The sequence below is a fragment of the Rhinolophus ferrumequinum genome, chromosome 3, assembly GCF_004115265.2.
Source record: "Rhinolophus ferrumequinum isolate MPI-CBG mRhiFer1 chromosome 3, mRhiFer1_v1.p, whole genome shotgun sequence".
Lineage (NCBI taxonomy): Eukaryota > Metazoa > Chordata > Mammalia > Chiroptera > Rhinolophidae > Rhinolophus > Rhinolophus ferrumequinum.
In genome coordinates, this window is record NC_046286.1 from 43,587,834 (window position 1) to 43,611,534 (window position 23,701).

At 43.9% G+C, this 23,701-nt stretch overlaps 1 protein-coding gene across 1 annotated transcript in view; it reads left to right on the plus strand.

Annotated features, from left to right (window-relative positions):
- NT5E (5'-nucleotidase ecto) overlaps positions 1-23,521 on the plus strand; it is a 55,703-nt gene extending 32,182 nt beyond the window's left edge. The window contains exons 4-9 of the mRNA XM_033101041.1: positions 10,017-10,214; positions 11,221-11,375; positions 12,805-12,910; positions 13,798-13,947; positions 15,054-15,254; positions 21,546-23,521. Coding sequence (XP_032956932.1) covers positions 10,017-10,214; positions 11,221-11,375; positions 12,805-12,910; positions 13,798-13,947; positions 15,054-15,254; positions 21,546-21,709 — 974 coding nt within the window. The 3' untranslated portion in view covers positions 21,710-23,521. The remainder of the gene's footprint in view (positions 1-10,016; positions 10,215-11,220; positions 11,376-12,804; positions 12,911-13,797; positions 13,948-15,053; positions 15,255-21,545) is intronic.
- The last annotated feature ends 180 nt before the right edge of the window (positions 23,522-23,701 follow it).

The following is a 23,701-nucleotide window of genomic DNA, read 5'->3' on the forward strand; positions in this document are numbered from 1 at the left end:
CAAAATTTGGGAAAATAAAACGCTTTTTGGCAGAACACTTCATTATTTCCTGAGGTTACTGCAGTGAATTTAATTTTACCTCTAATGTCTCTGAGACTCAGACCTCTCGGCTATTCCACCTTTCTCCTTCCCTAACATTCTCACCTAGTGGCCTCCTAGCCACGCCCCAACAGCACTGTGAATTTTGCACCCAACTTCCTGTCTTCCTCTCCACTCCAGTTCCTGCCTGCATCTGGACTGAGTGTCCGTGTGGATGGCTGATCCAATACAAGGTGGAGAGCCCCTGGTTCCTTGTGACTGTCACCTCCACTCCTTTTCAGCCACCTTCACTTCTGGGGCCACAGGCTGAAACTTGGTCATCCAGAATTGCTCCAACTCCAAACACCCATTATCCATCTCCCTCATCACAGCCTCCTGGCCTTAAAGCTTTCTCACCCCTCTCCTTTGAGAGATGGCTACTTTCAGCCTTACTGAAACCTCAGTCTCTTGAACTCCCCCGTCCAGCAGGCTTCATTCACTTCTCTCTCCTCGCTAGCCTGGAAGTGTCCGTTACAGACTCTCGACCATGTCTGTGCTGGTGCCCAGGATTGTTGAACGACTGTTAAAAGAGGCAGCTCGTTTAAAAGTAAGATTTCTTTATTTGATCAGTCTTCTTATTAAGTACCTAATTTTCATTGCTTCTGGAGTTAGGCACACAATTGTTGATTATGCATTCCAAACCGTCCATTTATATCGAGAACATAAGTGATTTGAATGAGCACAGGACTTTGTTCTCCAGACAAATGCAGTTCGCAATGTAAATATAAATAAGACGGACCAGAAAAATCTAACACTTGTTCTTCACGCTGCCGTCAGTGGCGAGGTGTATGGTGCAAAGGGGTGGACCCCTCCCTGTTTCCATAGAATAAGAGAGGGAGAGACTGTTGTTTGTCTGCAATCACTGGTCATTGCTCCATTAACTTACACTCTTGTGGGAGATAATCTTGCCTTTCAGAACAAGAAAATGGTCCTATTATTTACCACATCCATAGGACAAGGAAACACCCTCCAACAAAGAACCACTCCTATAAGCATGAATAAGGACTGCTGACATCTGTGGTCTATTAAGTGAGCTGGGAGAATCAGACTATGGGCAGAAGTGTAGCCCGTACCCTCAAAGATGATGTCCTTGGTGGCCCAGGGACTTATTTGTCCCAGTGGTCGGTCACTCACTTGGGACCTTTCAGTCCACTTCTAGCTATACCCCCCTCAGCACCAGCTTCCTTCATGGAGCAAAGCCCAGAGTCTCTGGTTGGTGATTTTTGCAGCCATATAACACTGATCAGCTTTAACTATGTCTCATGAAACTGCTTTCCAAGATAAAGTGAGACTAGCAAAACCCAAAATCTAATAAGAACAACTATAAAACACAATCAAGGTCATTTGGTAGGCTCGAGTTATAAGGAAAGCTGATGGCCAACTAATTGTGAAATCATAAGCCCATTCCGACCACAAGGTACAAATTTCTTCTCAGGACTGAAGTTCATGTTGCCTTCATTTTGTTGCCTGCTGGTCTTCTGAGGAGGATGTTATTTCTCCTACCCTCTTACCCAGCACGGGGTCGTGGAGAGGGCTTTGGACTCTGACCGACCCTGTTTCCTTCTGGGACTCATCTCTACTGGCTGGCTGGCCTTGGACATTCTGGACCTACGGAACCATTCTGGGCTTCAGCTTTTTATTTTTGAAAATGGCTACAGTGATATGACTAACTCAGAGTGTTGTAGGGATTAAAGGAGGTAACATGAACATAACTAGGCCCTGGGACCCAGTCAGTCCAAGACAAATATGTCAGTTCTCTGATATTCTGCAACATGGGAAAACACATATAATAAATGAAAAAGAAGACAATACAAAAAAAATTGTTTACAACTGTATAAAAACTTATCATCCAGACTTTAACGACCTGAGAGTCACAAATCCTCGAGCTAACTTATGGGACTGCTCCTCCCTTTAATAAATAAAAAGGCTCTTCATCACCCAAAACTTAGGAAACACTGGGGCTTTCCTCACCCCCTCCCCCCAAAATCTGATCATTCCTTGGGGAATCCTATATTTTTCCTGGTCCCCTTGATTTTAATTTTCACTTCTGTTGAATTCTCAGTCACCTCTGGTCTTGCCTCTTTCAAACTATTCTTTTCTATCCATGCAGCATACACCTAAACATGAAAAACTGACTTTCGTTTTTCATCTCCCCAAACTCCATCAACACAAAGCAGTTTCCCTCCAAGTTTGCCAGTCACCACAGGGGAGCCGGCCACCACACAGCACAGCCAATAACCTGGAATGAACCCCTGTCTTCAAAAGTCTCGGTCAATGCCACCACAGGGCAGGTCTCACTGGGTGACTGTTTTTCCTCAACCCAATCCTCCCAGTCTCTGCCCATTTCCCACTTTCCTGTTCTTTTCTTTACTCCTGTATCCAAGGCTACTCAAAACTCAAAATTTCTCCCACTGTTTTTATGCAAATAGTTAAGCACTTTCTACCTGCATCCCCCCCACCACCACCCCAACCTGGTCCATGGCGGAGAGCCTGTCTTCCCAGACACGTCTGTTTCACCTCACCTCAGGGAAGAGGAAAGGAACAGGGACACCAGCACCCTTGACCTCTCCCAGGTGTTTTACTAAACAGAAAATGGTTTCTCCCTAAAACAGATTCCACCACCCATTTCCCCCTCATTGCTATCCATACATGTATATATATGTTTTTTTTAATTCACTGAAATTATATTGGTCATTGCCATAGGGTGGTAGGACTGCAAATAATTTTTTTTCTTTTCCATTTGCAAATCTTCTGTTATGCTCGTTTTACTTTCATAAAAAAAAATTTGTTTAAACCTCTCTGAACGCTATAAACTTAACCATGAATCTCAGATTTTATTAAAAGAAAATTTTCCACAATTTACAGACCTAGTAGGCTTTTATTCAGTGATTCATGAACCTGGCAGCATGCTACCTAAGCAGAGAGGAAAGAGCTCCCTCAGAAGAGCTGTACAAGGCCAAAGAGTCTTATAGACCAAAGTGAGCAGGAACAAGGAAGTTACACTGGGCGTTTGCTGATTGGTTAAAACAGGCTCACTTACCTTCTAAGGAGCAAGGGGAAGTCTTGAGTTGGGCCAGGTAACTCGTGCTGAGCAGGCAGGTGCTGATTGGTTGACCTCGGCCTTCCTTGTCTGGGTGAACTGAGCACAGAAACTTAGTTCTAAGTTTTGGTTTGCTGACGTGGGGCTTAGCATGAGACACTGCATACATGTTGGGGCTAATCTGGTTACTTTAAGAACTTGAACCATTATAAATATTTGTGTTAAATTTTTTTTTAAAAAGATATATACTCAATTTGAGAATCTGAGCTAAATAAACAAGTGACCAAATATATCTTGCTACATTTAAAAGATAAGAAACGAGGAATGCAGTGCTTTATCCTAAGCAGCCGGGCTATGTCTCACTCAGTTCTCTTGTCCTCAGTTTATAAATTTCCCCCAGGTCTGGAAACATACAGTTGTGAAATTCGTGCTCATGTATGAGGGAATTTCTAAATAGTCTGTCAGGATTGGAAGCAGAGCTTTGGTCTTCCATGCCAGATAATCAGCAGGTTCTCTTTAATAAGCTTATTTAAATTGTGTACTGCACGCTCCATTGCTCACTAGCGTGACTGAAAGGAATGATCTGTGGGACTCAGCCGTTTAGACTCCTCTCTGAATACAAACACCCAGCATTTCCCACTGGACCACTGGACAAGACCACGCTGGCAATGCCTTCTCCAGCTAAATGCTGATTTTCCCTATAAAAGATGTGTCAGGTTTCCATGAATTTATGGTCATGTGTACCTCCTTTCTAATCTCAAGAAATTAGGTATTACTTCTGAAAAGAGCACTGATAGTAAATGGAACAACAAGAGCATGTTAAGATGAAAATCAGTCTCTCTCTCTTAATCCCATTCCTCTGGATTCTGCGTTTTAACAGGACATCGTGATAGAACCAGAGGATGGGTGTGTTGTTATGATTTTTGGTTTTGTTTTTTCATGTGTTACATAAAGCCCCATTCCATCATGTAAAAAGTGAATGGGAAATCTGGTATCCAGAAGGATACTAAGCCATGGGGATGGCTAGATCCTACAGAAGAGAGGAGGGTGATGCACCGCGGAGTGTATCACTCCTTCCCGGCTCTATTTCCATTGAGCAGCCTCTCCCAGCCCCATGAAGAGGAAGCCAAGACCTTAGGCCTGGCCCCTCAGAGCAGCGGAGATGCAAAACCCTGGGCACTTACTGAAACACTGTAAATTTTGCGGGGTGAGCAGATGATGTGTGATATCCCATTCCCATCCTGCAGCGCTCCTTGATTTGTCCCAACCAGTCAGGACTCGGTACAGCAGGCAGCCTGGATAGGATTTCAGGCCAGCGTCATCTAGTCCATCTGTCCTGGCTACTACATGAGGATGCATACTCTCTTTTAGACCTCCCACTTGTCACTGAATGTACAAGAGCAAGAATTTGAGCAGTAAATCAAAGCAAGTGCCGAACAGAGGGACACAGTGCTGATATGGAGTACATTACATGGCCCCTTGGGTTCCCTGAAGGGGACATGACAGTGGGACATCATGGTTGGGTACAGAGATGGCTGGGGAGACCGTGACTCACCCTTCGGGTTAACAACCACCTCTTGACTGCTCTGTGAAGACAGGAGAGTGCCCTGGACACTTGGACGGATGCCTACGTATACCAGAGGCAGGGGACATGGCTGCTGGCCCGCCTGGTTGGGCACACAGGGCATCTCAGCCAGCAAGTGGTCCCCACCCTGTGCCTGAAGAGCATCTGTGGCAGGGAGCCGAAAGCCGGGCTCTGGCGCCAGAACCACCTCACTCTCCACGACCTGAGCAGCCTGTTTTATGGCTCGCACTGCCATAAAATTTCCTGTGTGCTGAAAAAAACAAAACAAAACAGAACAAAACATGTTAAACCACTTTGGGTTTAAACCACTAATCAAATCTCCTGTTTTATAAATTTAGGCCCCAGGAGCTCAATGGCTCTCCCAAGGACATGAAACCAGACTGAAAGGGAGCTAGCACCAAAACCCATTCTCTTGACTCTCAGCTCTGGTTCCAATTTAGGAGCCCCACTGAGCTCATTAATTGAGGAAATTGAATTGAGGGGAGTTGGGGGTGGGCACAAAGGCATTGCCCCCCTCTACAGATGGATTCCACCACAGGGAAAGCATAAAAACCTTGTCTGGCCTATGGAAAAGTGTTAGCTAAACTACTTAAGCTTAGTCATTCAACAAACATTTATTGAGCAACTACTATGTGCTAAGCAAACTCCAAAGACACAGCACTCCTTGAAGTCATGAAACTTATTTTCTTGAAAAGGATACTGACTGTTACGTAAAATTTTCTGGGGCTGAGAAACCAAGAAGGAAGTTGACAAATATCACGATTTTATTAAGGGAACTTACCAGCCGTGGCAAGACAACATAGATAGCCTCTGTGCTAAGCGGTTAAATAGGATAGGACAGGACGGTTAAGTGTACTGGTGCATGACCTGCCCCACATAGGGAAACAGTGGGTGCCTTGCATACTTGCCTGAGGGGCAGCCTGTTTCAGCAACCAGCATGCCTGGGGATTTCAGGAAGCAATCTCTCTTCTGGCTTGGATCTAGCTGGTGGGTCCAGCAGCAGTCACATTATGGAATAGTCTCTTCTCCACACTGATCCTGCTCAGATTCTTTTTAAAGTATGTAAATAAATCAATCACATTATATTGTGGGAGAGAGATAAACTTTCCTCTCCCCTTCAGGTTTCTTTCAGCTGGTCTCATAATTAAATCTACATGAGACAGGTTAATGAGAAAACCAAATTTAATTCACATACGTACCCATGGGAACCCCACATACTGAGAGAGTCAGAGACCCCATATACATGAGTGGTTCAGAGACAAAAAGGGGAAATGAGGTAGATATGACATTCTGAGCTGGGGATGAGATAAGGTGTCTTGGGGAGGAAGGTCATTCTCAGGACATAAGAAGAGCAGATGTTCAGTAATTAGAAGTTTGCCCTTCACTATAGATAGGTCACTAAAGGTTGTCTCTGATAATCTCTTATTATGGGCAAGGCCCCTAATTCAAACTCTTCTAGGTAGTGGGGGGGGTGGGGGGGCAGAAGTTTTTGTTGAGCCCAGAGGGTCTTGGTTGCCTTTAGCTCAAAATAATCCACATAGCACACCTTGAGGTGACCCCTTCTGAACTCCTACAGTATATAATTACAAAGCATGCTATAAAGGGCGACGTGTAAGGTACTGTGAAAGCGTGTATAGGAGGACCCGACCAAGTCTGGGAGATCATCAGAGAGCGTTCTCCTGAGGAACTGATATTTGGACTAAGATCAGAAAGATCCAGGAGTTAACTTGATACATAATTATCTCTAATCTTTGTTGAGCATTTACCTGAGTCAGGATTCACTTGTTGCATTAACTTCTCTAATCTTCCCAACAACCCTGTAAGGCAGGTATTATTTTCTCCATTTTACAGATGAATACACTGAAGCAAAAGTACATAATTCACATGTAGGCCTCTGGCTCCAAGTCTTACTCCATATTGCGAGGCTATGGAGGCGGGTGTGGTCTAAAACTGGGAGGAGCTAAGATTGGTGAAGTGCAGATAGGATGGACCAGAGGAAACTGGCAAGGTAAGAAAGGGCCACATCATGTCCGTGTGATAGTTTATGATACTTAAGTCAAAATTATAGTGTTTTGCCTATGGCTAGTAAGAAACCAGGGAGCACATGACCGTATTCATGTTTTAGAAAGAGCACTCCAGCTGCTGTGTGGAGACTAGATGAGAAATCGGGGAAGGAGAGATGTACAGAGATCAGTTAGGAGGCTGTCACAGTAACCCAGTCACAAGATAATGGTGACTAAGACTGGGCCTTGCAGAGAAGTAGACAGATAAAAACAGTATCTGGTGGAAAAGAGCACTTTCAAGTAATTTAAAAGAGAGACTCAAGTCCCTCTTGAAGCAATGATGTGAAATATGCTAATTACCAATATTTTTACCTAGCCCTTTATAGGAAGTTTGGAAGTCTTAAACCACTTTCCATATACATTAAAATCATAGCATGATCTGCCTGAAAACATTCTACAATTCATTCAGCCAAGTGAAAACCCTGTCAGAGTTCTGCTCCCCAGCACGTCACCACATGATCCGCCCTCTCGGCCCCTTCTGGCCCCTGGGAGGGCATTTGCTCAGGCCTGCACTTGGAACCATCGCATTCCTGAGAGGCGGCTGTGCCCAGGGTCCCCAGGGCAGGCCCCCCCTGTTAAGTTCCCACACTATGCTAGGAAATACCCCACTTACCAACTCTAAAAGCCCACACCTCCACAGCTTTTCCAGATGTGGTGCCCAGAGTATTGCTAGATGGCTGGACTAGAATGAGTAATTTCTCTCTTGCCAAGATGACAAGTCGGGTTTCTAGAGACAGATGTGTGGCTCCAGGGGGAGAGAACATTTTGGGCGTGAGCATCTTTGGCAGAATAGAATGGTGTGGAAAATATCAAGCCCCGGATTGTTTTCTCTGCCAGTGGTTTACTGGGGTTGCCAAGTTGACGGGGAGCAGAGAGGGTTTCGCTGAGGAGGAGGCAGAGATTAACCAAACTAGCATTGCCTCAGCCACATGGGAAGTGGCTCCTTGTTCCTAAGCAAGTCCTCTCGAGACGCAGATGGCATGTCTTGTGTTCTAACAAAAGGAACATCAAGGCCTTTCAGAACTGGAAATGCTTCTTGTCAGATGGGAGCGGGGATCCATAGCTCCTGTTTGTAGAGTGCGTGCTGATCTGATGAAGCATTTGACCGATCGTCGGATCCCTAACTTTGACATTCTGTTCAAGTCCAGATATGTCCATGGAAGGCAGAAAAATACAGGCTAGTAAAAAGTCAGGCTTGCCTTTCTCTTGGGTTTCCAGGAAACTGCCAGACCTCCTTTCAGAAGCTCATTTAGAGCTACTTCCTCTTGGACAGGTTTTTTGTGCCACCTGGTGGGTATTTTGGGAACTGCACCTGCCCGGTCTGCTTAGGGCTCAGAGAACCACCTTCTGTAACCCTCCTCAGCTGAGAAGGTTGGAAGGGACTGCCACACCTCCTGGTCCCCTGAAGTAAAGACCAGGCTCCAGGCTTGCCCCGAGGAGGACCGGCACAGAATGGAATGCAGACGATGAGAATGTTAAACTTCCTCACTACTCTGCAATGCATCAGATCATCTATGACGGCTGTAGCCAACATCTGTGTTTCCCATGAGGCTGTACACTGTAAATGGAGATGTGACAAGGCCTGCACTGCATCTCAAGTCTGGTGCTTTTGTAAAACTAAAGTACCAAGACTTTTTTCTTTTTCCCCAAAGGGAGCAAGAAAATGGGAAGTTAAGGTTGTCAATAGCTACTTACTGCTTGTGAAGTGCTGGTATTTGCAGCACTTCCGCTCTGTGGTTATTGAGCTGGAAGAGGGTGCCCTTGGCACAGGCGCTGAGCAGGGTTTTTTCATAATATTCAATGCAGCTTGTCTTAGGTGTAAAGAGAAGCCCAGAAATGTCGTGGGGCACAAAGGTGCCGCCCCTGGGCTTGCATCTGCCTTGGTAAGTGGCCTTTGGCAACCAGCTCTTGCAGGCTTTGAAAGAGTAGCACTTCGTAGGCTGTGTTGGGTGGTGGCGAAAACATAAGCTCCAGTGCCTCACAGCCCTGCTTTTCAATCCGCTCTCCTTCACATACCAGCTATGTGATCTTGGGTACGTTGCTTACGACAATCAGTCTTCTCGTCTATAAAGTGGAGATAATAATAGACCTGCCTCATGGGATGTCCAGAGGATTAAATGAGATATAGCTCCAGGCCCGGCTCTTTGGCCGACTTCTTATAACTGGTCCATGTGAGGAACCCACACGTGCTGAAGTTCCCTGGGCCCTCTGTAAACATCTGATAGGAACGACTGCTCATAGCTTTGGTGAGGGAGGTGACAGAAACAGTTGCAGGTCAAGGATATCTGTTCTATAGTCTTTGATTCAAAACAGCCCAAACGAGGTAATTGTCTCTGTGGAGGTAAGATAGGAACTGCAGCGTGCCTGAAGGAGGGAAGCAGTTACAGAACTGAAACGCACCAAGTGATGAGAGGTCATGGCCTGCGTTCTCCCTCGTGCAGGCACGTGTCCAGGAGGCAGTGGGGGGGGTGCCTCTCAGCCTCTGGGTGATGCGTGGCTCCCACACTGTCTGCAGGGGTCTCCTCTGAGACAGAAGTCAGCAGAACCAGGCTGGTGTGAGGTCTGACTGGGGTGGGTAGTGGGCGTGCTGGTTGGCTGCCATGGTAATTGTGGCTCTTCCCAAGGCACAGGAGGGGACACCAAATTTAGCAGCAAAACCTAAGGACAGCCTTTTGTCATTTCTGCTCATCTTCCATTAAAGATTCTAAGCTCTGTGCGTGTCTAGGGTTTCTAGAAGTTGCCGTCACCTCATAAGAGAAAGAAATAGACATTCATTGAGTATCTACTGTGTGCCAGGCGCTATGCTAGGGAGTTTAGACATTTAATCCTCAGCAAACCTGTGAGGTATGAATTGTTACTGCTCCCATTTTACAAGTGAGGAAACTGAAGTACAGTGAAGTGAAGTGGCTACCCACCTGGCTAATGAGAATGGAGCCTGGGTCAGAATGAGGTAGGATCATCTTAGTAGTATTGTATATTTGTGCCTCCCACAGCACCAGGCACAGTGCCCTGGACTCAGGAAGGGCTTAGCAAATGCCTGCTGAGTTGAGAATCAAAGGATTCATGTGACAAGAGGGTGTTCGGAAATGGGAACAGGTGCCCAAGTGGGGGCTCTGCAAGACCAGCTGTATAGAGCAGCAGCTGGCAAGCCACAAATTCAGAATTCACTGTCATCTGGCCAGTGGCCTGCTGGCCTGCAGCTAGCTGTGTACAAGGGGTGACTTGATCAGCTTTGGTTCTTTCGTTTTAGGCAATCCACCTTCCAAAGAGGTGCCAGCTGGGAAGTATCCATTCATCGTCACCTCCGATGATGGACGGAAGGTCCCCGTGGTCCAGGCCTATGCTTTTGGCAAATACCTAGGCTATCTGAAGGTCGATTTTGATGAAAAAGGAAATGTCATCACTGCACATGGAAACCCCATTCTTCTCAACAGCGACATTCCTGAAGGTATGTGAAATTCAGAGCAAGGTTCCACTTATCCAAAAATTAGATGACTGGATTTTTGTTTTTTGATTGTTGTTGTTAATGTTTCGAGACAAAATTGTAATACTTTTGAAGAATTGAGCTTCTCCCTTGAGTTTATACTTTCTGTGCATAAGACTTAAAACACACCCAAATGCCAAAAATCCCCATTTGCTGCTTCAAGTCTTCTCAGCATCAGATACTATGTCACTGCTTCTTGAGCCTTTTCAGGCTTTCCCCTGGCATGCGAAAGCCACTCTTAGCTCCTGTTCAGAGGATTACTGAAGCAAAGAGATTCAAAATGGGTGGAGCAGTCTCCAACCCTAGTCCCATCCCCAGCAGCAGTGTGCCTAGAGCAAATTATCCAGTCTTATGGGCTTCAGTTTCTTTATTTACCAAATGAGGGGATATCTTTCTTCCTTTTTTGTCTAGGCCTCAGAGTAAAAATACATTTTATGTCATCCATTTTCATAGAGTACACATAAACACACTGCTATGCTTCTCTCTCACCTGCCATTTACAGCTTTACCATGATCAGATCAGGGAAGGATGGGCAGTAAAGTGCCACAGTGCTCTGAAAAGCCACTGGTCACAACACAGACCTGTCAATAGCCAGAGGGAGGGGCTGGGACCAGACAGACAGCAGAACCTCAGCAGGCCCTTTGTACTTCCCCTGGCCTTTCACCGACCACCACCACCGCTAATGCTATCTTAGGTGGGCCAACAGGTACTCCTACTGATGTGATGAGTTGATGTTCGGATACTCAGCATGTCTTTCAATTAAGATCCATTCCAGGTCTTATTACCAGGAAACAGAATAGATGTCCCTAAGGAAATTTCAGTCAAAACCAAAATGTACATAAATATGGTAAAGAAATGTATACTCATCAAAGGTAGGCTAAATGATGTTTGATTCCTTCTTCAAAATCTAGGCCAATGTGAGCTCTGCTTTAAATGCAAGCTGATTTTTTTGTTTGTTTGTTTCTTCTAGATCCAGGTATAAAAGCAGAGATTAAAAAATGGCGGCAAAAATTAGATAATTATTCTTCCCAGGAATTGGGCAAAACAATTGTCTATTTGGATGGCACCACTCCATCCTGCCGCTTTAAAGAGTGCAACATGGGCAACCTGATTTGTGACGCTATGGTGAGTAGTCCACAGGGATGCAGGGCCTAGGCCCAGGAAGGGAGGAAAGACACCAGGAGGGACAACCTGATCATTAAACTGAGTATTTAGGAAAAAACATAGGGCCCAGACCACAGCTTGGCATGGGTTCATGCTGAGCATCCTGGGAAGGTACACGCCTAGACCAGCTGACCATCACTTTACTGACTTGCAAGAACCGAAGGCTTTATTTTAAGGTGTTCATTTTGGGATGTCTGAATTTTGGATATTGTTTTACCTTGAGATGATCTGAATACACCAACTCTACTAGTCTGAAGACGTAGACATAGTAGATAAAACACATCTGCGTGGCCCTAACGTGGCCACTGTGTTTCACTGGTCTGTCCTCTTGCCTCCAGAGAGCTAGGCCTTGTGTGACTGGAACCTCCTTCACAAGCAGAGAATGACAACACACATTTATAATGATGATAGTTAAGTCTTGCAGCTGAGCAAATCACCCATGAAAAGTACCCCTCTGTCCACCTGTCTGTGGGCAGACTGGTGTGGCAGCCCCGTGGGGGCCCTGCTCAACCAGGTCTCCACGGTGACTCAGCCCACAAGCAGCCCAGGGCGGGTTGTTTCGTGGTCTGTGCTCTGCACAGTGCCTGGGACATAACCACCATCAATAAATGTCTGCCAAGTACATGACGGCATTCACTTTCCAAGGCACGACCAAGGCTACAAGAGAAGTAGCTAAAGAGAAGCCAGTATGTGGATGTTTAGAGAAAGGTCTCTAAGGAAACACCCCAGACTAGAAGCAGTGCTTACCTCTCTGTTAAGAGACTAGGGCAAGTGTAAGAAAAGTTTTGGTTTTGCAATGCATTTTTTTTTCCATTGAGAATGTATACATTTTCTTTCCTGTAACTAAACATAAACTTTGCAAAAGAAAAGTAAGAATGAAACGGATTCTCCCCAGTTTCAGGAGGCTGTCTCTGTGCCTTTAAAATTGCCAGCTTGGGAACTGGCCGGGGACCTAGACCTGGAGGCCAGGGTTCTTACTGGCCTGAGGCTGGAGTCCAAAGGGTTTCAGTCCTGCCTTCAGGAGCGAGTGTGGCACCTGCCCTGGGCAGCCGGCCGTGGAGGAGTGGTGGTGCAGACATCTGCACGGAGGCCCTGTCCTGGCACCACAAGGGCTGGTTGCGCTGAGGCCCTCTGGCCTGACAGTACTGGGGTCTTAGGAGAGGGGGCCCAGAGCTACTTGCTTTCCGGGGTCTGACATGGGACTGGTCACAATATCCCAGTTTTGCTTCTCAGAGCATAAAACTAGTTCTAGTTAGACTTGAGAAATCTCTGGGGAACACAGGAGCAGGGAAGCAGCTTTATTTCTTCAGGAGAGCTAACCAACTTCCTGGAACGGAGCCTAAGGAAGAAGACCCACAATAAGTAATGTACATTCATACTACCATTGCAGATTAACAACAACCTCAGACACTTGGATGACATGTCCTGGAACCACGTGTCCATGTGCATTTTAAATGGAGGCAGCATTCGGTCACCCATCGATGAGCGGAACAACGGTACGCCCGGCTCAGGGCCTCCGCGCAGCGTGTTCGCCCTCTGACCACGCTGCCAGCCACGTACCAGTGTCGGTTCCTTCCCTTTAGGTTAACTGCTATTCAAGTCAGTGCCCAGCCCAAAGGGCACACACACACTTGTGTGTTCTCAGTATGTGTTCTCACACAGAGGCAGCGGGGTAGCGTTAGTGGAACCCAAGCTTCATCGAAACTTCTGACTCACAAAGCTAAATAGGAATTGCTGCTGATTCCTGCAAAATATTGACAGTCTCCACCTTGACATGTGGAAAGTGAAAGGCAAAACTGTCTTCTGTGCTGGAAAATGTATTACTGGATTATATATATATATATATATATATATATATATATATATATATATATATATATATATATATATATTTAGTGCATTTACAGATATCCAGGATTATATCATATGGTGAAATAAACCAACTAGACAGACACTCAAGACGCTCTTGTAGTCTTCCCTGATATTCTGTCAAAACCAGTCAACCTTAGTGTGAGCCCCAAGCTTGTCTCAGGGACAGGCGGCAGGGACATACTGCCTGTCTGGAGGAACTAAGTGATGCTTAACAGCCACTTAAGATCCAGCCTCAAGCCAGGAGATCCAGAGCAGGGCACAGGTAACTGGAGCCACAGCCATGTATAAGCTCCTGCCATCTTGCTCAGTGGTGGAGGGCATGGCCATAGGTCCCTTGAATCTGTTCCCCCCGTCAGTGACAGGAACCACTTAGACACAGCTGGTTGTGCCCCAATAGCCTCCCATGGCCCCACAATTCCTCACCTCCTTCACCAGTCCTAAGGAAACTGGTCTTGGTGTAAGCTTATTCCCAAGCTGTTTTCCTTCTTGCCTCATCTGTGACTACCCTCAGGCACGATTACCTGGGAGAACCTAGCTGCTGTGTTACCCTTTGGAGGCACCTTTGACATAGTCCGACTGAAAGGCTCCACACTGAAGAAGGCCTTCGAGCACAGTGTGCACCGCTATGGCCAGTCCACTGGAGAGTTCCTGCAGGTGGGCGGTAAGTCACCCTCCCAGGTGAGACGGGATTCCTGCTGGTTGGCTTAGCTGCTCCTTCACCAGGACCTCTGTGGTCAGGCTTGTTCGGGGATTCCACGACCCAACACCCATGCATAGTCTTTTAATGGCCATGGACCCCTAGTCCGCTGAAATTAGGTCCGAGGTAAAGTTCCAAGGCCCTGGCAATGAGCAATATTTGCCAAGTCTGATTGGGACACATCCAAAGTATTAACATGGATGATTTCTGGGAGGGGCAGCCTGGGGTGTAGACACATTGGAACACCTGATTCTGGTTCCACTGTGACCTGGGGCAAGTCTTCAACCTCTCTGAATGCAGTGAGAAAGCCTGCCCTGCTCATCTCATGGATTCCAGTGAAAACTAAATAAATTCTTCCCAAATTGCCAAGGACTTCTGAAACACTTTTGTCAATAATTCCACAGTCCAGTGAATTAATCTTTAAGTTAAAATTCTTCTTTGACTCTGAAACCATATTCTGGCCTCTTTTTTTTTTTACTGTAGATTGTGGGCCCCACTTGATGGGTGTGATTGCTTTGTCAAGTCCTCCCGCTGCAAAACACCCCCCTGTGGGGATTGACGGGCTGCAGGAGGTGGTGGGACCCCAGCCTGCTGCCTGTAGGGTAACCCATATATTCTGCATTTTCCCAGGAAAGAGTGAATAGCAGGGAAGTTACATGTTTTGTGAAAGCCACCCAAGCCCGAATTATTACCATTTTGCAGTTTTCTAAATTTTAACAAATGTTATGCACCTCTCTTCTATTTATCATTTTCCAAAGCTGCTGGACCAATTCACTCAGGATTTTTAAAAGATGTGGTTTCTCCCTGTAGAGTCACCCCTTGCCCATTCTGGGACAGAGCCCATTTTCCTCTCAGTGGTTCTCAGACCTCTCAGAGGACTCAAGGATAAACCTAACCAAGAAAGTGGAGTTGCAATGTCACATCACCTCTCTTGCTGAAATTTCACTCAAGCTCAAACTAAATGAAAACAAAGCCTAGTGCCCCGATTCCAAATTTTGGCCAAAATCTCTTAGAAAACAGAAATTTCCCTTTGGATCCAGTGAAAATATACAGACTCATTTCTTTTCTAGGAATTCATGTGGTGTATGATCTTTCCCAAAAGCCCGGGAATAGAGTGGTCAAAATAGAAGTTGTTTGTACCCAGTGTCGAGTGCCCAGTTATGAGCCTCTCAAAATGGATGAGGTATACAAGGTGATCCTCCCAAGTTTCCTTGCCAATGGTGGAGATGGATACCAGATAATAAAAGATGAAGCCTTACAACATGATTCAGGTAAGCACAGCATGACTCCTCTCCAGATCCCAAAAGTACTCAAGAACAACAGAACTGGTCCAAAGAGCTACTCATGATGCCAGGAGGGGTGAAGCCAGAAACCAGATGTTGACCCTGGGGGTCTGACTCCCTCCTCTTTGTTGGAAAACAACAGCATGGCATTGGGGAATATGTGCCCTATCCCTTCCCAGCACACATACCCATCCATCCAAGCCCAGGGGGGAAAAAACATTTTTAAATGAAAAATGTTTTAAAACTCTTTTAAGTACATATAAACATATAAACTCTTTTAAGTACTATTTAAATTTTGAAATACAAGTTTTGCACTTAACAGAAAAAATACACCTCTATAATTTTAGGTTGGATGTGGAAAACTATCATATTAAATCATCTAAACTTTCTTAAAGAACTTTTAGCGTGACTAGGTCAAGGAGTGGATGGGATATGCCCCCCGGTCCCCATTTCAACACAGTGGGTTGGTGGAGCAAGTTATAGGAACTACACTTGACACCAGTCAATATTTTTGGAAGTATTGAGGGTCATTATAGCTCAGCTTCACTTTTAAAAATCCATTTGAGAACCAGCTCATGTTGATAAAAGTCCACTAACAGAATACACTACCACTTCCTCTTCTCCAGGGCAGAAACCAGTGTGCTTACAAGATATATTATATATGCACAGCTTCTCTGAATCACCAGGATAGGACTCAGCCAGCTTCCTCCTCAGCTTTATCATGGTGGACCTACCATCTTAGCTGCATACTCCAAGGAGGGTAGAAAGCAGAGCCAGGGCAAAGGGCACTGGCTGCTTCTTTCCATTCCATGATAGGAGATGGAAGGGGAGGCTTTAATAGTGTCCTCTTTAGCCCCACAGGAGACAGAGGCTGTTGGCTGTACAACACCCAAACCCAGACTGATGGGTGTTGGAGAGAAAGAACTCACACAGAAGGTTGAGGAAGCCTTGGGCTTAAGAGTCCTCAACCCTGGCTATACATTAAAATCACTAGGGGAGCATTTTAAATTAAATACCAGTACCTTGGCCCCAACTCTTAAGAGATTCTAATTTAATTGTGTTGGGGCAAAATTCTCTTCCAGTGATTCTAATGTATACCCAAGGGTGAGAACCACTGCAGAGGAGTTCTTTTTTAAGTATTAGAATGATATTTTACTATTGAGATAATAATTGATATACATTAGTTTCAAGTGTACAACATAATGATTCAATATTTGTATACATTGTGAAATGATCACTACAATAAGTCTACTTAACATCCATCACCTTACAGTTTTTCTTGTGATGAAGACTTTTAAAATCTGCTCTCGGGGGAATGATCCAAGATGACAGAGTAGATACACTCTGTGCTTTCCTCATCCCATAAACACATCCAAATTACAACTAAATTATACAACAATCAACCTGGAGAACCATCTGAAGTCTAGCTAAACGGAAGTTTTATAACTAAGGATATAAAGAAGAAGCCATGACGAGACTGGTAGGAGGGGCAAAGATACAAAACAGGCTGGCCCCAAACATCCATGTAGCAGATGAAAATTGGGAGGGATATCTCAGCCAGAGGTTCCCCATGGAGGAGCAAGGCTTCATACCAGGCTTCCCACCCAGGAGTACTGGGTACTGGTGCTGGGAAAGGAGTCCCAACATCTGGCTGTGAAAAACAGTGAGGATTCCAACCTCTGGGTGGGACAGAAGGCTGCGGGAAACCCAGGCGCCTCTTATTAAACGGCTCATGCACAGATTCACTCACAGGCTCCAGAGAAGGAACAGTGACTCGGGGAGCTTCAGAGGCATATGGGGGGTAGACAGGTGTGTGGCATCGAGGAATGGCATGAAGGACAGTCAGCAATTTCCTCGTGTAGGATTCTCCTCCTGTGCAGCCAGCAGTCAGGTGCCATCTTTCCTGTGTTGAGCCCTCCCCCATGCTTACAGCCAAATCTGAATCTGATTCGCCTGGTGAGCTCTGCTGCTCCTCCCAGCTAACTCACTGGTACCCCACCACACCCAACTCCATACCGCACAAGGCTTTATCTGTGGCTGAACCTTACTGGAGCCGACATCCAGCAGCAGGTGGCAGCAGGCCTCGGTGTGTCTGGGAGCTACCCCAGACCCTGTACCAGTGGCAGCCATCCTCGGTTCCCAGCATGGCCTCTCCCACATGCCTCCAGGTCCAGCACAGGCAGCAACCAACTGTGGATCACTTTGTAGCTCCTACCAGGTAGCCCTGACTAGTCACAGGCAGTGGCTGTCCTGGGCCTGCACCAGAGTCCCTTCCAAAAGGTCCCAGAACCAACATACTTGGAGGTTGGCTACAGACCACAGCAGAGCAGTGCTCAGTTAGCCCCACAAGTTAGAATACCCGAAGGGTGGTCTGAACAAATACCAGAGCCTGCTGGGGTGACTCTCATTCTGTGTGGTGGGACCCTAAGCACAGCAGCCCATAAGCTGTGGATGAGGCCAGTCAACCTGATGATCAATCCCACTCATTAATGGCCAACAGCAATCAAGGCTCAAATATTACAGGAGGGCACACACGAACCACACAATGGACACTCCTGAAGTACCCGGCTCAGGTGACCAGGGAGAATGTGCCAGGGCACCTACTACATAAGGCACGTGGCAAGAGATGTAGTAGATCAATCTAACACAGAGAAACAAAGAAAGATGCAGCCAAAATGAAGAAACAAAGAAATGCATCCCAAATGAAAGAACAGGAGAAAAATCCAGAAAAAGAACTAAACAACAGGGAGGCAAGCAACTTACCAAAGACAGAGTTCCAAACACTAGTTATAAGGATGCTCAAGGAACTCAGTAAGAACTTCAACAAAGAGATAGCAAGCAAACAAACAAACAAACACAAACAAAAAAGACAGAATGAACCAGTCAGAAGTGAAGAATACAATAAATGAAATGAAGAATGCACTAGAAGGAATCACCAACAGACTAAATGAAGCAGAGGACTGAATCAATGATTTGGAAGACAAGGTAGCAGAAAACAACCAATCAGAATAGCAAAAGAAAAAAAAAGAATCCAAAACAATGAGGAGAGTTTAAGGGGCCTCTGGGACAATATCAAGTGTACCAACATTTTCATCATAGGGGTAGCAGAAGGAGAAGAGAGAGAGCAGGTTATTGAAAACCTATTTGAAGAAATGATCACTGAAAACTTCCCTAAACTGGCAAAGGAAATAGACATACCAGGAAGCACAGAGTCCCAAACAAGATTAATCCAAACACGCCCACACCAAGACAGATTATATTTAAAATGGCAACAGTTAAAGACAAAGAGAGAATCCTAAAAGCAGGAAGAGAAAGGCAAATAGTAACTTATAAGGGAGCTCCCATGAGACTGTCAGCTGATTCTTCACCAGAAACTTTGCAGGCCAGAAGGGATTAGCAAAAAATATTCAACATGATGAAAAGCAATGATCTACAACCAAGACTACTCTCTCTACCCAGCAAGGCTATCATTTAAAATCAAAGGACAGATAAAGAGCTTCCCAGACAAAAAAAAGCTAAAGGAGTTCATCATCACCAAACCAGTATTACAGAGAATGTTAGAGGGCCTTCTTTAAGATGAAAAAGAAATCGAAATTATGAATAATGAAATGGCAATAGCTACATATCTATCAACAATTACTTTCAATATAAATGGATTAAATGCTTCAATCAAAAACATAGTGTGGCTGAATGAATAAGAAAACAAAACCCTTACATGTGCTCTCTACAAGAGACTCACTTCCGATTGAAAGACACACACAAACTAAAGGGATGGAAAAAGATATGTCATGAAAATGGAAATGGAAAAACACACAAAAAAGCTGGAGTAGCAATACTTATACCAGACAAAATGGACTTTAAAACAAAGACTATAACAAAAGACAAAGAAGGACCCAGTAATCGCACTTCTGGGTATTTATCCAAAGAAACCTAAAATGCTACTTCAAGGGGACATGTGCATCCATTTGTTCATTGCAGCGTTGTTTACAATGGCCAAGATGTGGAGACAACCTGGGTGTCCATCGATGAAAGAATGGATAAAGAGGAGGTGGTACATATATACAATGGACTACTTCTCAGCCATGGAAGGGAATGGGTTCTTGCCATCTGCAGAGGCATGGATGGACCTGAAGGATATTGTGCTGGGTGAAGTATGTCAGCCAGAGAAAGACAGATACAACGTGATTTCACTTATATGTGGAATCTGAAGAACAAAATAAACAAACAAACAAAACAGAAACACAGTCATATACACAAAGAACATTTTGATGGTTGCCAGATGGGAGGAGGGTTGAGAGGGTGGGTGAAAAGTTGGAAGGGATTAAGAAGTACAAATTGGTTGTTACAAAGTAGTCAAGGGAATGTAGGGCATAGCAGAAGAAATATAATCAATAATATGGTAGTAAATCTAGTGTCACATGGGTACTAGGTTTATCGGGGTGAAAGATAGGAGGGGGTTGGGGAACAGGGTGAAAAAGGTGAAGTACAAATTGGTAGTTACATATAATCATGAGGATGTTCAGCATAGAGAATATAGTCATAATATGGTAATAGCTATATATAGTGCCAGGTGAGTACTAGACTAGTCAGGGGAGGGAAATAAGAGGTTCAGATTTCCAGGTATAAAACAAGTCATGGGGATGTAATGTACAACATGGGGAATATAGTCAATACCATTGTGATAGCATGGTACAGTGTCAGATGGTTGCTGGACTTATCATGATCACTTCCTTAGGTATATAAATGTTGAACAACTATGGTGGTTCAACATTTGTTGTTGAAGCTAATACAATATTGTGTGTTAGCTATAGTTTTTAATAAAAATATTTAAAAAAAATAAAAAATGGGAAGAAAAATCTACTCATAGCAACTCACAAATATACAACACTATATAGTAAGTAGAATAACAACTGTATTCGCCATGCTATACATTACATCCCCAGGACTTCTTTATTTTATATTGGAAGCTTATACCTGTTGATCCCCTTCACCCATTTCTCCCATCCCTCACCCCTGTGCCTCTGGTAACCACCAACCTGTTCTCTGTATCTATTAGGTTGGTTTTGTTGTTGTTGAATTCTACATATAAATGAAACCATACTGTATCTCTCTTTTTTGACTTATTTCACTTTGCATAATGCCCTCAAGATCCACCTGTGTTTTCCCAAATGGCAAGATTTCATTGTTTTTATGGCTGAATAGTATTCCTGTGTATGTGTATATACCACAATTTCTTTATCCATTTATCCATTGATGGACATGTAGGTTGCTTCCTTATGTTGGCTACTGAAAATGCTGCAATGTACATGGGGGTGCATATTTTTCTGACTTAAGTGTTTTCATTTTCTTTGGATAAATACCCAGAAGTGGAATTGCTGGATTATATATTAGCTCTATTTTTAATTTTTTGAAGAACCTCCATACTATTTTCCACAGTGGCTGTACCACTTTATATTCCCACCAACAATGCACAAGGGTTCTCTTTCCTCCACATCCTCACCAACACTTGTTATTTCTTTTCTTTTTGATGACAGCAATTCTAACATATGTGAGGTGATGTCTCGCTGTGGTTGTTTATTTGCATTTCATGATTAGTGATGTTGAGCGTCTTTTCTTTTGTCTGTTCGCCATCTGTATGTCTTCTTTGAATAAATGTCTATTCAGATCTTCTGCCCATTTTTAATTGTTTTTTTTCTGAGTTGTATGAATTCTTTATCTATTTTGAATATTAACCCCTTATCAGATATATGATTTGTAGAGTGGTATTTTTAAAATAAAGTTGTCAGGTCCCTATGGGTTTGTTGTAGTAGCTACAGGCAATTAGTATTTCTTTATCAGCTCTCCTCTTTTCTAGAAATGAAGTCTCCATTGTCTTTCCAGCAATTATGTGAAAATGATTCTGGAGCAGGCAAGCAAAAGAAAGCCACTGTTATGTCTCAAGTAATTGTTCTTGATCCACTTCCCTAATGCCCTTGTTCTGGAGTGGTTTCAAGGCAATGATGTCAACAACCTTTTTTTTGAGTCATCTCAGAGCCGAGACCCCAATTACCTACTATTGAACCCCAGGCACATTTTACACCTATAACACGAAAAAAGAACCAAGTTCTTTGCACTTATGATCACCACTGTTCTTATCTTCTGTGACACTTTATCTCTGTTTATGAAAGGAATATCTTCCTTTTTATAATTACAAAGGACTTTAGAGAAATACATTTGGTTTTCTTCTCTCTTACTGCTGATACTTTTTCTGTAATTAAAATAATGTCTTTATTTTTCTAGGTGACGAAGATATCAACGTGGTTTCTCAATACATTTCAAAATTGAAAGTAATTTATACAGGAATTGAAGGTCGGATCATGTTTTCTGCAGGAAGTCATTGCCATGGAAGTTTTTCGCTAATATTTCTCTCATTTTTGGCAATTATCATTGTTTTATACCAATAGCCAAAAACTCTCTTTGCCATTAATGTGTGGAACTGCATTTTTTCTCAAATGAGATTCAAGCCTGCCTTTGAGGAACTGGCTTTGTAAGGGCACAGACTGTCCTAAAAGGCTCCGAGAAGCTGAGCTTAGAGGGTTGTAAATGAAGACAGTGACAAGATCACTCAGGATCAACTTAGTGAACACACAGGAAGAAAATTTAAAAGGAGCCCTATGAGGGGAAGGCCAACCATCTTTAGTTTACATATGCAAATTTTAATAAAATTTTGTGAACAATTTTAAACCATAGAAATCATTTTTCTCCTTTATATCCATTCTAATCCACCAAACTACTCATGTTTACATAGAATGTTATTATTTACAAGGGAGTTTTAAGCACATTATCTTACTTGCTGCTCATCACTTTCTTTGGTGAGCAAGACAGGTGTTGTTTTTCCCATGTGACAGATGAGGAGACTAAAGCTCAGAAAGGGCTGACTTGTTTAAGGCCACACAGCTAAAAGTTACAGATCCAAGATTTGGACCTAGGTCTTCTGACCTCAAGTCCGGTGCTCTTTGAACTCTATCCAGTTGCCGTTCAGAAAGATACTTGAGGGTCTCTGCAATAGCCCCAAGCTCATAGAGGACAAATCTCTGTTTTTCTGTATTTTTTTGTTTTGTTTTGTTTTTTCCTTTTCAGCTCCTGCTGTTGTAGTAAATTTAATGGACTACACACAGGGCAGCATTCTCTCTTGCACCACCCATGTGCCTCTGATGAGTCAGGTAATAGGAAAGGCCAGAGACTGCAAGTCAAAGGGCAGGAAGAAAGGGAAGAAGAGGGCACCGAGGGTTGATTTACATTATAGAAGAGAAAGAGCTAAAGGACATTTAGATTTGTTAAACATATGCGTGCTAAGGAGTAACAGCACAGTGCCTGACTTGTGGTATTAGCTGTTAATAATTTTATGAGATTCCGTCAGTTCTGCCTCTATGCTCTTTCCTCCCTTCTTCCTAATGTGAAGATGTCATGAGAAGAGAACCTTCTCAGACAAGATGAATTCAAAACCTGCACCTGTCCCTCCCAGCGTGTACCAGCACTGTACTTATTCTAGTCGCACCACACACACACACTCACCTCCCCCACTTAAGGGAAACCTAGAGGGGAGACAAGGGTGTTTTAAAAATGATATACAACAGAATTTTGAAGTCCTCTTTGCCACCAAATCTGAATAATCAGCCTTAAGTCATTCTCAAGTACAGATATGAGAACTCCTTCCGGGTGGCCCCTCTGAGTGGGGTGCTCAGGGAATACTCAGACTGATGAGAGGATTTATGCCCAAAGAACAAACACTTGCTTAAGGTGGTGATGGGACCATGTGAACCTTCTCAGCGTTGCATAAATGATCCAACAAGAAATGGGAAATTTCACTTTAAAAAACCGTGAGCAAACAGCAGCTAGAGGTTTGGAGAGGGTGTATGTTGGTTTCTTAATGTTTATAAATATTAAGTACTCGATACAAAATATACTTTTAAATTTCATAACCTCTGTATAAAGGCTGTTACAGTAAAATAATTCCCTCAGTTGAATGAATATACAGATTAACTATAAATAAACAAATGTCAATAAGCTTGTAAGGAAAATTAGAGAAAGGTGCATTTGGGTATATTTTTTATGCTCGGCCTAGTAAACTAGGAAAAATCCTATTGGAGAACAACTTTTTAAATAGTTTTGTAAGTTTTCTAAATATGTATGCATGTATTATGCAGTGGTTTAAGAAATGACCTCAAACACTTTGCAATTGTAGATTCCAAGCAATAAAACTGAAGATATGCTCTTTGTCTTTGGTAGTTATTCCTTCTTTCAAGTAATTACCTATAACCCAAGATAATATGACTGAAGGAAAACTGACAGTTAATCACTGACACCGTTTCCCTTGATCATAAGCTGCTTGCCATCGGATAACCCTCCCTATCCTCCTTCTCACCCAAAAAATGAAAAGAAAAATGAACGTAATT